Source organism: Lithobates pipiens, unplaced genomic scaffold, assembly GCF_037356315.1.
Source record: "Lithobates pipiens isolate NorthernLeopardFrog02 unplaced genomic scaffold, aLitPip1_a1.2 Scaffold_3, whole genome shotgun sequence".
Taxonomy (NCBI): Eukaryota; Metazoa; Chordata; class Amphibia; order Anura; family Ranidae; genus Lithobates; species Lithobates pipiens.
This window is the reverse complement of record NW_027507790.1, coordinates 189,383,725-189,397,644: the sequence shown is the minus strand read 5'-3', so window position 1 is coordinate 189,397,644 and position 13,920 is coordinate 189,383,725. Positions and strand designations below refer to the sequence as shown.

At 41.1% G+C, this 13,920-nt stretch overlaps 1 protein-coding gene across 1 annotated transcript in view; it reads left to right on the top strand.

Moving 5' to 3' along the window:
- ADAMTS6 (ADAM metallopeptidase with thrombospondin type 1 motif 6) overlaps positions 1-13,920 on the top strand; it is a 441,127-nt gene that overhangs the window by 341,108 nt on the left and 86,099 nt on the right. The window contains exon 15 of the mRNA XM_077462633.1: positions 4,217-4,319. Within this exon, the coding sequence (XP_077318759.1) occupies positions 4,217-4,319 (103 nt within the window). The remainder of the gene's footprint in view (positions 1-4,216; positions 4,320-13,920) is intronic.

Below are 13,920 nucleotides of genomic sequence, written 5' to 3'. Positions count from 1 at the left end.
CTATTTCTGGTGTGTTTCTGTGTGTTAGCAGCCCAATCTAAATGAATCTACTGCCTTAATGCAACACATGTCAATGCACAAAATTCTGTGCTTCTGCTCTTTTGGCACTTTAGTTCCACACTTAAGTTTTTCATTCATAGTCGGATGCCAGCTGTATTAAAAAAATCTTCCACTAAAAGTGCCCCAAGTCCTCAGTTGTTTTTGGTGAGGCCCTTTGTCTCCAAACTGCAGGCCAGATGTGGGCCTTTGCTTGCCCTTATCTGGCCCTTTGGGCACTATTACTCCCATCAATACATAGCATTATTCTTCCCACCTAAACCAACAACGAGGCACTAAACCAACAACTGGCACTTTGTTTAGAAAGTTTGGAGAGCCCTGCTCTTAACGATTGTACTTTGCTATATTTCTTGAAGCCCCTGCGTAGGTCCTCACCTTTGTGTTATGTTGTTTTGCTTATTGTCTAGTTGGCAAATGTTTCAATAAACAGGTATTTAAAAAAAAAAAAAAAAGCTGGGTTCTGTAGTAGTGTGTTGCAATCGTGACAAGTGGTCAGGTGCACATTTTTTTTTTTAGATTAAATGTGTTATGTAAAATAAATGGGCTGCCCTAACACAATACACTTTGATGCAAGGCATAATACCATGCAAATGTGAACCTGGCTTAACCCTTATTTATTATTCCCCACCCATGTAAAACCACTATCTAAAAATGATATATATATATCTATATAATATATATATATATATATAATAATTTTTTAATTTTTTTAGAAATAACATTTGGTTATGTCAGATGCAGGCTCAGGCTCCTGGAGTGTATTTTTGTGAGATATGAGATCCTCATGTTTTCTAGGAGGCTGTGGAAGACATTGTAATTACCTAGGAGAATGGTCCAGAAGCTAGGATTTGAGTTTTTCTTTTTGTTAACTTTACATTTGGGGATGTGGAGGCTAATACATGGGGGCTGACTCTGCTCTGCACAAAAACCAATCAGCTTCCAGTTTTTTTTTTGTTTTTTTTGTTTTTTTTTTGTCAAAGCTTAAAGTGGAACATTATAATAATGTTCTTTAACAAGGAACATACATTCCACATTAATAATTATGCTACCAAAATGAGGCTACTTTCACACTGGGGCAGGCGGGCACCAGTGGTAAAGCGGCACTATATTAAAACCGCCTCACTAGCGACCAAATAGCGCTGCTAAAATGATGGTAAATCAGCGCTATTCGGCCGCTAGTGGGGTGGTTTTAAGCTGGCTGAAAAAGGGTTAAAGCCACCCAAAAAAGGCAGCTGCAGTCTCGGGTTTGCGGTGCTGCCCCATTGTTTTCAATGTGAAGGGGCCCTTTAGGAGCGGTGAATACACCACTTCTATAGCACTGCGGCTTTCAGGACTTTTTTGACCGTCCTGCAAGTGCACTGCTCCAGTGTGAAAGCCCTCAGGCTTTCACATTGGAGTGAATTGAGTGGCTCTTTCAGGGCGCTTTGCAGGCGCTATATGCCGTGTACACATGATCGAATTGTCCTGCGGACCACAGTGCGCCGGACAATTAAATCATGTGTGGGCTCCAGCAGACTTTTTCATCGTAAAGTCCGGCGGACTTAGAAAATAGTTTTGACTCAAAATTTGTCCGCCGGACTTGGCTTTCAGCGGACAATCCGTTTGTCAGTGTGCTGCCGAGTGGACTAAGAATGATGGACTAAGAATAACGCATGCTCTGAAGCAAGTACGAGAAGGAAGCTATTGGCTACTGGCTATTGAACTTGCTTTTTCTAGTCCCATTGTACGTGCTGTACGTCATCGCATTAGAAATCGTCGGACTTTCGGAGCGTCCGTGTGTGGCCAAGTCCGTTCGTTATAAAGTCCGCCGGATTGTTTGCCGGACCAATTCCGCCAGACAGTTCTATCGTGTGTACGCTGCATTAGTGTGTGCTGTAAATTGCCTCCAACATTGTTTCTATTTCTTCATACTGGAGGCTGCCATTTTTCTGAAGCCCAGAGCCCCTAAACAGCAGTAAATATTTAGGCTGTCAGTAGCTTGGCACAGTGCCCAAAAATTTGGTACGATGCCAAAAAATAGAATGCAACTGAGCATGTGCAGAGCAGGGTGGGACAGTGTGTTACTGGATTTTAAACAGTATAGGCAATTATTTTTAATGTTTTACATAACTTTACCTGCAGAATGGACCAGCCTGAAGTGATCTAACAGGGATTCATTTTCACACAAAAGGTTCACTTTAAAATGAACAATGTGAAGTTAGAAGCTGATTGGCTACCATGCACAGCTGCACCAGATTTTGCACTCTACAGGTTTTAGTAAATCAACCACATAGAGTTTAGGGCAATTTTTGTGAAAATCCACTTTACATCACTATGTGGCGTCTTCCATTTCTTGGTAGCTCCAGTGTAGAGATAGCCACATCAGAAATCCACCCCTTGCAGCTACCATTATGAAGACGACTGTATTGATCTATTTATCCTCACTATAAAGGGCATCAAAAACTACAGCAGTTTCCTGTAAGGAAACCATAGACTTCACTCCTCATCAATGACAGCTGCTTTACATTTCAGGTCTGGACAGAGTTTTAGTGGGCTAGGGCATATGTTGAACACGAAACTCTTTCTTTTCTCCTGCATTCCTCATAAAATTATTTATACTGGTAGTTGATGGGCTTCATTACATAGCACAGCAATTTGATAATTCCCTTAGCAGGAGGCTGATGGCACATCTCAGCACAGGCTCAGAAACAGCTGGGCCCTGCCGAACTATAACTGCTTTTCCAAAACTCTGTTTAACTTTGAGATTCTTCATCTGCTTTTCTATGTGTGTTTATAAGGAGATACCTGATGGATACCTGATGGATTAATTGCTAAGGGAGCCTTGACATGCATTGGAGATAAAAACTGTTAAGGAACTGGTGTAACACTTAAAACTGTTTATATAACCTCAATTATATTATGCTTGCCCAATGTTACAAAAGATACCATTTAGTCTGCATGCCAGTTGTACAGTCTTCTTTCTGTTGTAAGGTTTAATAGTTGTTGCTCCAGCAAATAGAGCCAACCAAAGGCGTCCTATGCCTTCATTTATACAACAAATAAAATGTTATGAAAGTTGATCTTTTCCCTGAGTCATTTTCCCAAAGAGACTTCCAGTTTACTAGTAATTGATAACCACTGTTTTATAAGCTAAGTCAGATTCATGAGAATACATTGACTCATTCAATTCTTCTTTGCTTTTTGGGATTAAGCATAGGCACCAATGGGTTCATAATCTGTGATTTTAAAGTCCCATTCACACTGTTGCTTTGCATTGCAATATGGCACTAATGCATGGTAAACAGCATGCTACCTTAACACGCAAAACATGGTTAGGTTAGTCAGGAGGGAACGGCGGTCATCTCACCACTGTCACAATGGTGACATGATTGGATGTTGGTCCTGCTACTACCAATCTTTACCCTGGACAGACAGCTGTCTTTGACAACTCTGTCTTTTTAGTGATAGCATGCAGTGAGTCCACTTTCAACACATAAACAGTGGCACATATGTGCAGCATGTGGGCATTAAAGTCCACTCTGTTGCCACTGCATTTACACTATTTTACCAAAAGTATTGGGATGCCTGCCTTTACATTCACATGAACTTTAATGGCATCCCAATCTTAGTCCATAGGGTTCAATATTGAGTTGGTCCACTCTTTACAGCTATAACAGCTTCAACTCTTCTGGGAAGGCTGTCACAAGGTTTAGGAGGGTGTCTATGGGAATGTTTGACCATTTTTTCATAAGTGCATTTGTGAAGTCAGACATTGATGTTGGACAAGAGGTCTGGCTCGCAGTCTCTGCTCTAATTCATCCCAAAGGTGTTCTATTAGGTTGAGCTCAGGACTCTGTGCAAGGCAGTTATGTTCCTCTACCCCAAACTTGCTTATCCATGTCTTTATGGACTTTGCTTTGTGCGCTGGTCCAAATCATTTGGTGGAGGGGGAATTATGGCGTGGGGTTGATTTTCAGGGGTTGGGCTTGGCCCCTTAGTTACAGTGAGGGGAACTCTTAAGGCGTCAGCATACCAAGACATTTTGGACAATTTCATGCTCTCAAATTTGTGGAAACAGTTTGGGGATGGCCCCTTCCTGTTCCAACATGACTTGACATGTCCATAATGGCGAAATATTATTTATATAAACTTTAGTTTTTTTTGTGATTTATTCTTTTAGCCTTGTCCATCGGGGTCTCGAGACTTCAGAGAAAAGCAGTGTGCAGACTTTGATAGCATGCCGTTTAGAGGAAAATACTACAACTGGAAACCTTACACTGGAGGTAACGTGCAATTATTTTATATTTATTGAGTTTGAGTTTGCTGCCTAAAAAGGTTGTAAACCTCAGAAAAACAAAAACAAAAAACCCTGCCATACAAAGGCATTGCATACTAGCTCATTATGAAATACTTACATTAGAATGAAGCTGTTGAAGCGGTCCCCGCATGCCACTGAGATGGCTGACATTTTCCCCGGAGTCTCTTCTGGGTTTGTGGGCTCCGGCACTGTGATTGGCTGGATCCACAATAACGCCACTCCCACGCATGCACGCGGGAGCCGCCGTTCACAACACAGGACTCAAAAGGAATGCCACACATGGGCCATTCCTTCAGGAGCTCATGCACCAGTGATGTCACTGGCTGCATGCAATGTAAAAACCTCCTATTTTTACTACCTATTGGTAAGCCTTATTATAGGCGTGTACCTATGGGTACATGTCAGCAGAGGAAGTTTACTTCCTCTTTAACTCCACCTCATTCCTATTGGCTGATCACAGTGATGAGTAATATCACTGGCTTATAGGTATGAGTAAGTGGGTATGTGCAGGTACCTATAGGTGCTTGCACTAATACTGTAACTGCAGTTCACATAGCATTATATCAGAACAGCTAATTTTAAGTTATCTAATTTCATAAATGACTGTTATTATTTATTATACAGGGTTTATTTAGCACTACCAGTACAGTTACAAAACAGATTAAGACAAGAGGCTGAAGAGGATCCAGTGTGTAAGAGCAAGTGATACAGAAGTTAATAACTATAAGGGTTGAGTTGATGGAGAAAGTAAAATTGGAGACAGCATAGGCTTCCCTGAAGAGTAGTTTGCAGGGATCACCTGAAGGCAGACAGAGTAGAAGATTGCCAGACAAATTGGGGTACGGAGTTCCAGAGGATGGAAGAAGCTTTTGAGAATTCCTATAAGTGAGCATGGGAGAAGGTGATAAAAGTGAGCAGGAGATTGGATCAAATCAGCAAAAGCAAATCTGTAGTTACCTAGAGAATGGAATGTTACACAGCAGGCCTAGGGTTTTCTTTCCAATGTTGTCCTTATTCTAATTTTGTACTGACACAATTTGCTGTTCAAACATTGCCGCCTGCCAAGCTGTTTGGTTGCAAACTCCCCTGGTATGTGGGAGGGGTTCAGCAAAATGCTTTGCCCACCACCTGTAAATAAAATGTTGCTCTGGATAATAGTTTGGGGAAAGGTTACTCGCTTCATTCCTGTAATTTACAGGGGCTTCTGAACACAGGGGTCATAGACATTCTCCTGCTGTTCAGCGTAATCTGTCAATAGTGTAAAAAGTGATTTCTAGTACAAACCCTAAAATTTAGAGGCAATAAATACATTACAATTAAAATATTAGAGCATCAGCAATTTAAAGCGACATTAAACCCAAAACAAAAAAATTTAATAAATGTAGATTATCAATCACTAGATGTGGTGGTTTCATCAGACATCTCTTTTTTTTTAGGCCCTCTTCCCTCTTTTCTCCTGGTGATCCGGCCAGTAACACACCTCCTTTATTAGCGTGCCTCTACTCTGGATGAAGGAGCACAGGGGCACATTTGGAAAGCAGCATTGTCAGTCTGGGGGGTGTTATGCCGCGTATACACGACCGGACTTTCCGGCAGAAAAGGTCAGACGGAAACATTTCATTGGATATTCATTTTGTGGGTGGGCTTCATCAGACTTTTTTTTTTCAAAAATTCTGACGGACTTAGAAATAGAACATGTTTTAAATCTTTCAGACGGAATCAATTCCTATCAGGAAAACCGTTCATCTGTATGCTATTCCGACGGACCAAAAACAACGCATGGGCAGCTATTGGCTACTGGCTATTGAACTTCCTTTTTCTAGTCCCGTCATATGTCATCACGTTCTAAGCGAACGGACTTTGGTGTGATCGTATGTAGGCAAGTCCGTTTCAGTGGAACTCAGTTGGAAAAACCATCAGAGTTTATTCTGATAGAAAGTCCGGTCATGTGTACGCAGCATTAGGTGTACCAGCAGATTTTGTTGAAAACAACAGACTTACTGGGCACCAGATAAAAAATAAAGGAAAGAAAGCCTAAAAAAGAAGACCAATGCAGCCATCACATCTAAGAATTGGGAGGCTGCAATATAATAAATATTTTCTTTCGGATTTAATACTGCTTTAGCTATAACTTTACAGTAGTTATTACAGATTAGCCTTAAAGTGGTAGTAAACTCCCTTGTATTATTCTTACCTATAGGGAAGCCTATAATAAGGCTTCCCTATAGGCACAGTAATATCTCCTAAACGTGCACCAATTAGGAAATATTTACTTGCTGTCGGTGACGTCACCGGCACATGCACTCTGAAGGAACGTCATATCAGTGCCATTCCTTCAGAGCGGTGCCATAAAAAGTGACTTCTGCGTACATGTGCGGGAGTGACGTCATCGCTGGCTCTGCCATTCATATCACCGAAACCCACGAACCCGGAAAGAAGACTGGGTGAAGATGAAAGTGCCTTCAATGGTGACAGCGCACTACTGGGTGGCTTCGTTTTCAGGTAAGTCTTTTATAATGCGCTGGTATTTTTTTTTATGCTGTTTAAATCTTTTTTAATGCGGTTAAACTCTTGATCCCCTTTTAACTTGCACCCTTTGTCTTTTCTTGTATGCAGGCAGTGCTGAAAGATGAATTGCCACATCTATTTGTTTAGTTCATTTTCTTTATAATCCTATGAAGAATTAGTTAGAAGGTAGTGACTGTTAGTGCCACCTCCTAGTGAATTCTCTGAAGTTAGAAATGGAAAATGCACTCCAGAGAAGGCAACCAGAACGGTTAGCTCACAGCAGGGCTCTAGCTGTTACAATAGGTTACAAGTGGGGGTTACTCCACTAGTGTTCCACAGCAATCACAGACCTGGCTGGTGTAGGGGGAAAGTAAGCTAATTTGAGGGCTTTTCACCTTACACACTGGTGGCAAACTGTGACTGCTAAAAAAAAATTGAGGCAGGGTTGGTAATGTTCCATGTTTGCCAGCTCCAGGTCTGCAATGGCTCCAGCAATTAAGTGTCCACTCTAGGCATGCTCCAGAGCCTACATAAACCCTCAACTTCGTGAACAACACTCCAGCTCCAAGCACCTAAAAGCCAGCTCTGAGCTATGCACTTGGAATCCTGCCAACTCTAGTTTGAGGTTCCACCTAGCTGGAAATACCTTATAACAGGCTCCCTTCAGTTATAAATGTTGATTTTTTTTTCTGAAAGGAGAATTGCAAGTAATGATGTGGTAGTAAACACCAAAGATAGACCACATTGAACTTTGTGTTATACATAGTTGACTATGTTGTTAGAAAAAGCTCAATTGCCCTGTTATAAAGCTGCAATGCTAGCCAAATTCCATGACTTACTGTATTGCATTGGACTGGAGAAGACCTGCTGATTTGTGCTAGGGATAAGCTCTTTCTCATGTTACATGATGAACTAAGAGCAGACTCCTAAACCACATGCCTGCCATACAAGCAGCAGATAATGATTTAAGATTCCACCCATAATCCTTCCTCCTGCTATTGTACAGACACAGTGCTGTCTGCTCGAGAAACGAAAAACCTGTAAACTGTTACTGATCTGAATTTTGTAACATTTCACTGTGCAGCATCCCAGAGCCTTACTAGTAAGGGAAATTAGATCATACTTTTAATGTGCTTTTCCATTGACTTAATCATTTAAAGGAGGTTTTTTTTTTCTTTTTTTTTTAGTTTACCATGAATTGGAAGCACATATAATGCTAAAATGGAACACAACAGGAAATCATTTAGAATATGTGACTTATTTTCAAATATGCACCATCAAGAAACTGCTATTAAAGAGGATTTTAATTTTAGTTTAATTGTTGTCTGTTGCTTGAGGGTTCAACATGTCATTACAACCACTAAGTCATTTTTATGATTGGCCAGGCCACTGAAACAAGCATTTACTGAGTAAAGAAACACTCTTGTTAAACATGATAATGTTGCATCTCAGATCATTCGAGGTATACAGATCACCTACTAACTTTCTCTAATGTTCATACTGCCCTTAATTTTAACTTTGTTAATATAACTGCTAAAATCCTATGTTGCTGCTTCTGCATTCAGATCCAAAATCTGAACCTGGAAAATCTGGCACAGCTTTTCCCAGGTTTCAAGCAGAAAGCTTGAGTAGTAAGAATCATGCGACAAGGTGTCCCCTACCGAACCAGAAACATGGTCATAGACTTAGCCACCTCTGTAATCTCCATTGTGTGTCAAGACCTTTTAAGACCCTTTAAAATCGGAGTCTCTTTGAAAGTGAACAGAGATGTTGAGCAGGCTGCCTGCTCCCCTTTCCTCCCTGTTAGCATGAAGTTGGATGGGTGACCTAAAGGGTGAATGAAGAGACAACAGGATCATAAAATATGGGCTACAGCATGCTCAGAAGCAGCTTTGCTCCCTGTTGGCGTCATACAACAAGGTTTTTGAGATCATGGACTACTCTGGAAATGAGCATGGGTGCAGGCACAGAGAAGTGCCTTTGTGCCCCGTTACTGGTTCAGCGTTCCACAGATTTACGAAGGTGTGTTGAGTGGAACTTCTGAATTTAGTAAAGTGGCGATGTGCTGGGTCTGAGAGTGAAAACCAATTCACTTAATTTTGTGGGATTTTATGTCGTTTTCTGGAAGATGGCCAAATGTTACAATTTTCCTACAATTAGAGAAATGATTGATCCGCATGAACAATTCCCGATTTGTGTTGTCACAGTTATGCCTAACAAGTCCTTCCGTCTACATCTGTATTGAACTGCAGTCAACTGCATCAGTTGTTTAAACTATGTAGCTGATTGCACTACCTCAACATTCTGATTTGGACGTAGGAGGCTAGATATACACAGCAGAAGATTATCTTGTGATTTTAATTATTTTGATCTAATGTCTCACCTTTTTACTTTTTTCTGGGATATGCACTGCAAACAGAAAAACAGAATTTTTTTTATTTTTTATTTTTTTTATACTAATTCCCCATTGCACTTTGCTGAGACTGTATAGATAACCTTGTGCCATGGTGTACTATCAGCAGAGAGATCATCCAGCAAGTGTATGCCTGGTGAAGGGGCTCCTGCAAGATTCTGATCATTATCTGATATACAATGTACCCTAGTTATGTTAGCAGATAATATGTGCACTATGGCAAAGGGTAGTATTTTTTTAGGTGAACATTTCTGTAGGCTTATTTTGTAAATGCTAGGCCATATAATAAGCCTTTTAGATTTTGTTGATTGCTTAAAGAGAATCTTCATCTTTGAATAAAAAAAAATGCTTTACTACCTACTGTATATGTTTTTTAATTATTTTAAGATGTTGAGCAACAGTTTTGACCAGTATTTTGAAGTAATTATTAAGTTCAGAAAAAAAAAAGCTATCTGTTACCAATCCGTGAGTTTACAAGGGATGCCTGTAACAAGCTGAATGATTACACGCACAAAGAACATCTTAACCCTAATATATTTCATAACTGTGCAATACAAATTAATATATTGTAATATAGAAGAAAATTGCACTACGGTTTTCTTATTTACTGCAGTGTAGAATTTATTTATCTGGGTAACAAACCATTTAAACCATTATAGAACCATTTTAGCTGCTACCCATCTTACATAAAAGTCTATCAAAAGCCAAAATATATGTTTTATATAAAGTAGGGAAGGGTAGGAGCCCATGTCAGGTTTATATTGCTGCAACTGTCCCCAGTGGAGAGTTTCATCCTCTATTTATCCTGATGACCGTAGTCATCAGTTATGGAATTGAGGGAAAATACAAAGTATTAAATTGTCACTTAAACAGGATTAATGAGGATCTGTATCTCCTAATGGGGATTCTTGTTCCAGTGACAACTTTCTCGAGCAGGCTATACACCAGTAGAATTTTGTTAAAAAATGTTTCTTGAATGCATTTAATTCTAAATGTGAAGGTGGTTTTATTTGGGAAATAATCATACAAGCCACAAAACATAAAAGTTTAATAAGTGTGGGGTTTCAATTAAGTAGAAGATCTGGATGAAATTTTAAGGGCTTTCGAACAAAATGGGTTGACTAAATGATGACAGGAGGGAATGCTCTTCTGAATTTTCATACAAACATTCTACAGGTTTATGACCAGCTTAAGAGTAGTTTTCCCTCACTTTGAAAGATTTCCTCTTATTTCCCTTTCGTGTTTCAGGGCAGGACTTGTAAGGAAATCTCCCTAATGGGTCATAGATGACAAGAAAGTGACAGGGTTTCACGTATTTCCTTTTCTATCTAAAAAATAAAATAAAAATTGCCAATCGATATACTTTATAGTTGACAGATTTGAAAGAATTGAAGTTAGGTTTATTTGAAGACTAATGCCGCGTACACACGACAGGACTTAAGTCCGGCAGACTTTCGACGGAGTTCTGACGGAGTTCTGACAGAGTTCTGACGGACTTTCCGAATGAACGGACTTGGCCACACACAATCACACCAAAGTCCGACGGATTCGAACGTGATGACGTATGACTGGACTAGAATAAGGAAGTTCATAGCCAGTAGCCAATAGCTGCCCTAGCGTCGGTTTTAGTCCGTCAGACTAGCACACACACGAGCGGATTTCTGTCGGAAAAATTTGAAACATGTTCCATTTCTAAAGTCTGTCAGACTTTTGCAAATCAAAAGTCTGCTGCAGCCCACACACGATTGAATAGTCTGCCGGAATTGTTCCGTCGGACCTTTGATGTTGAAAAGTCCGCTCGTGTGTACGCGGCATTAGTTGTATCCCATCCTAACAATCTTTTTTTTTCCTTCACCCGAAAGCTGTAAATCTGCTCCTGTTGAACAGGTGAAATAGGATTTGCAATACGAGCTTCAGAAGAGGAAAGTACATTCCTAATACTTTGCCGGCTTCTGTCACGGCTGCACCTCGGAGTAGATGGCTGGAATTTTTCAGCATTAATTCTATAGCCATAACGTTTACATAAGTGACATTCTTTGTCTAGTGGGTTGAGGTCATGCGTCTTCTCTTTACAAAACACACTGACTGACTTCCAGTGTCTGCTCTAATGTACATAGAGGTGACATGAGGTGAAGCAGATGGCCAAAAAAGGACAGATCAGGTCACAAGTGGGTCAGACGTTTGTAAATAAGGAAGAACTATTAAGCAGTGACATACAATTAGTAGTTATTTTATGGAGACAGGGGTCAGGTAGTTTTTGAATCTGAACATGATCCCATTTTTTTTTAAAGAGTATGTAAAACCCAAACAGTTATTTTTTTGTTTTGGATAGAGTAGGTAATGGTTAAGACCTCTGTGTCTTTTTTCCTTTTTTTTTCTGCTATCTGGGGATCTAGAGCCGTTTCACTTCACTTCATTCCCCAAATACACACCTAAAAGCAAGAGTAAGGCCGCGTACACACGGGCGGACTGTTCGCCCAACCTTGTCCGCTGAACAGTGTTTGGGCGGACAGTCCGCTCGTGTGTGGGGCTTCAGCGGACAGTTTCAACGGACAGTTGGCCGAACAAGGTCTTACGGAAATTCCGAAAAACTGTCCGCTGAAACAAGGTTTCAGCGGACTGTTCGCTCGTGTGTAGGCTTGTTCGGCCAACTAAGTCTCGCGCATGCTCAGAAAGGATTTCCACGTCGGAAGGTTGCATTGCAGTGTATTGGACGTCGAAATTTTCGATCCGTCGTGCGTGCCGAAACGTCATCGCGCACGGTTTCAGAAAACTGTTCGTCCGTCGTGTGTGGCCATGTCCGTCCATGCTAAGTTTGAGCGGACTGTTTGCCGAAACTGTTGGACGGACAAAGTTGGGCGTACAGTCCGCGCGTGTGTACGCGGCCTAAATCTCTCTAAAGTGAGGAGAAAGCCTCTCTTAGCCCTTGTACACACGGTTGGAGATTCCGTCCGAATGTTTCCTATCGGACCATTTTGTTGGATATTCCGACTGTGTGTGGTCTGCATCGGACTGTTTCCGTCAGAATATCCGACGGACCAACTTTTCCAACTTGCCGGTAAAATTTTCCGACAAAATGCTCGGACATACTGTAGCCTATTCCGATGGACAAAGTGCCACGCATGCTCAGATCAAATTCCTAGGCCAAAGCTATTGGCTACTAGCCTGAACGCAGTCCCGTTGTAACGAAATAACGTCATAACGTTATGTACAATCGGATTTTCCGACAACTTAGTCCGACCGTGTGTATGCAACATCGCTTCCGGACCTCTTCCGGAATTAATCCGTCGGAATTACTCAGACGGATTTGGTTGTCGGAATTTCCGACCGTGTGTACAAGGGCTAAGACAGTTGTCCCTGGAACAGATGTATTGACCATCCTAAACCAGGGTTTTGTGGTTCCTCCAGAGGTTCTTAGGGGTTCCTTGAGCTTTGGCTGATTGACCTCCCATTTGATTATGTCTGCATAGTTCTGTGATTAATGCAGTTTGGCACAGCCAACTGTATAAAATCAATGATCTTTTTAGGTATCTGTAGTGGGGCTTCTTACGACCACTGTAAGGGGTCAGTCTTCTCACGGGCCACTAATGTAAGCAGCTATTTTCCCAATGACACAAACAAAAACAGCAGAAAGAGGGCGCCTGGGTCAGTGTGATAGTAAAAACAAATAACACTTTTTTTCTGATTCACTTACATAAAAGTATCTTCTAAGCTGCACAAAGGGTGATGTGGATCACCAAGCAAGCAGCCAGCTGTCACAAGGGATGAGAAGACCGCTATGGGGATAAACTTGGACCCGTCATATGGAGACATATAACCGGTGGTGTCTCCAGCTCTCCAGGTCTCACACCCTTTGTCACAGAGCTAGCAAGAGACCATATCAGGATGGCGGCGGGCTGCAACACGTTTCCATGGCACTGCCTCCTTTTTCAGGCACAAAATTTTTGCCTGACCCAGGTACTCTCTTTCTGCTGTTTTGTTTATGTCTGAGAGAATTCCCATTTAATGCTGAGGAGCTGCCGGTGACTGTGCTATCCCCATCCACCTGTGGACTTCTCTTTGATATTCCTTACCACTATGGACCATATGGATAATTCTACCTAATTTGTTTTGAGTATGTCTTGTTTACCCCCCCCATTATTGAGCCCTTATGGTCCACCTTGAAGCTGCCAGTGAGCACTGACTCGCTAACTACCTACCAATTCTGCGTGTTATATTGCTTATTTTCCCAATGACCCCCAATTAAATGGTTTTAGAAGAAATTGATTCAAGGATTTCTTTCCTTTCTTTTTACTTTCTGTTCCTGTGAAAACCTGACCAGGAAGCTCCACAGCTTTGCTAAAGCCAGAAAATCGACCTCATATTTTTTAATTTGAGTTTTACGACAGTTTGCAGGTTCCAAATTGAACATGGCTTTCATATGGTGGCACTTCAGCTTTTTTCCAGGGATAATTTGATGAAATCTCTTCCTTCTTCCATTCAAGCGGGGGTTGATCAGGGGTGGGGAATTCATTTTTTTTTCAAGGTTTGTGGCATTCATAAATAGAGTCAGATGGTCCTGAGACTTGCACCATGGAATTTTCATTTTCTGGCTTAGCATCTTAAACTGTAATTGGCCTCTTTTTTTTAAGTGGTGTATGTATTG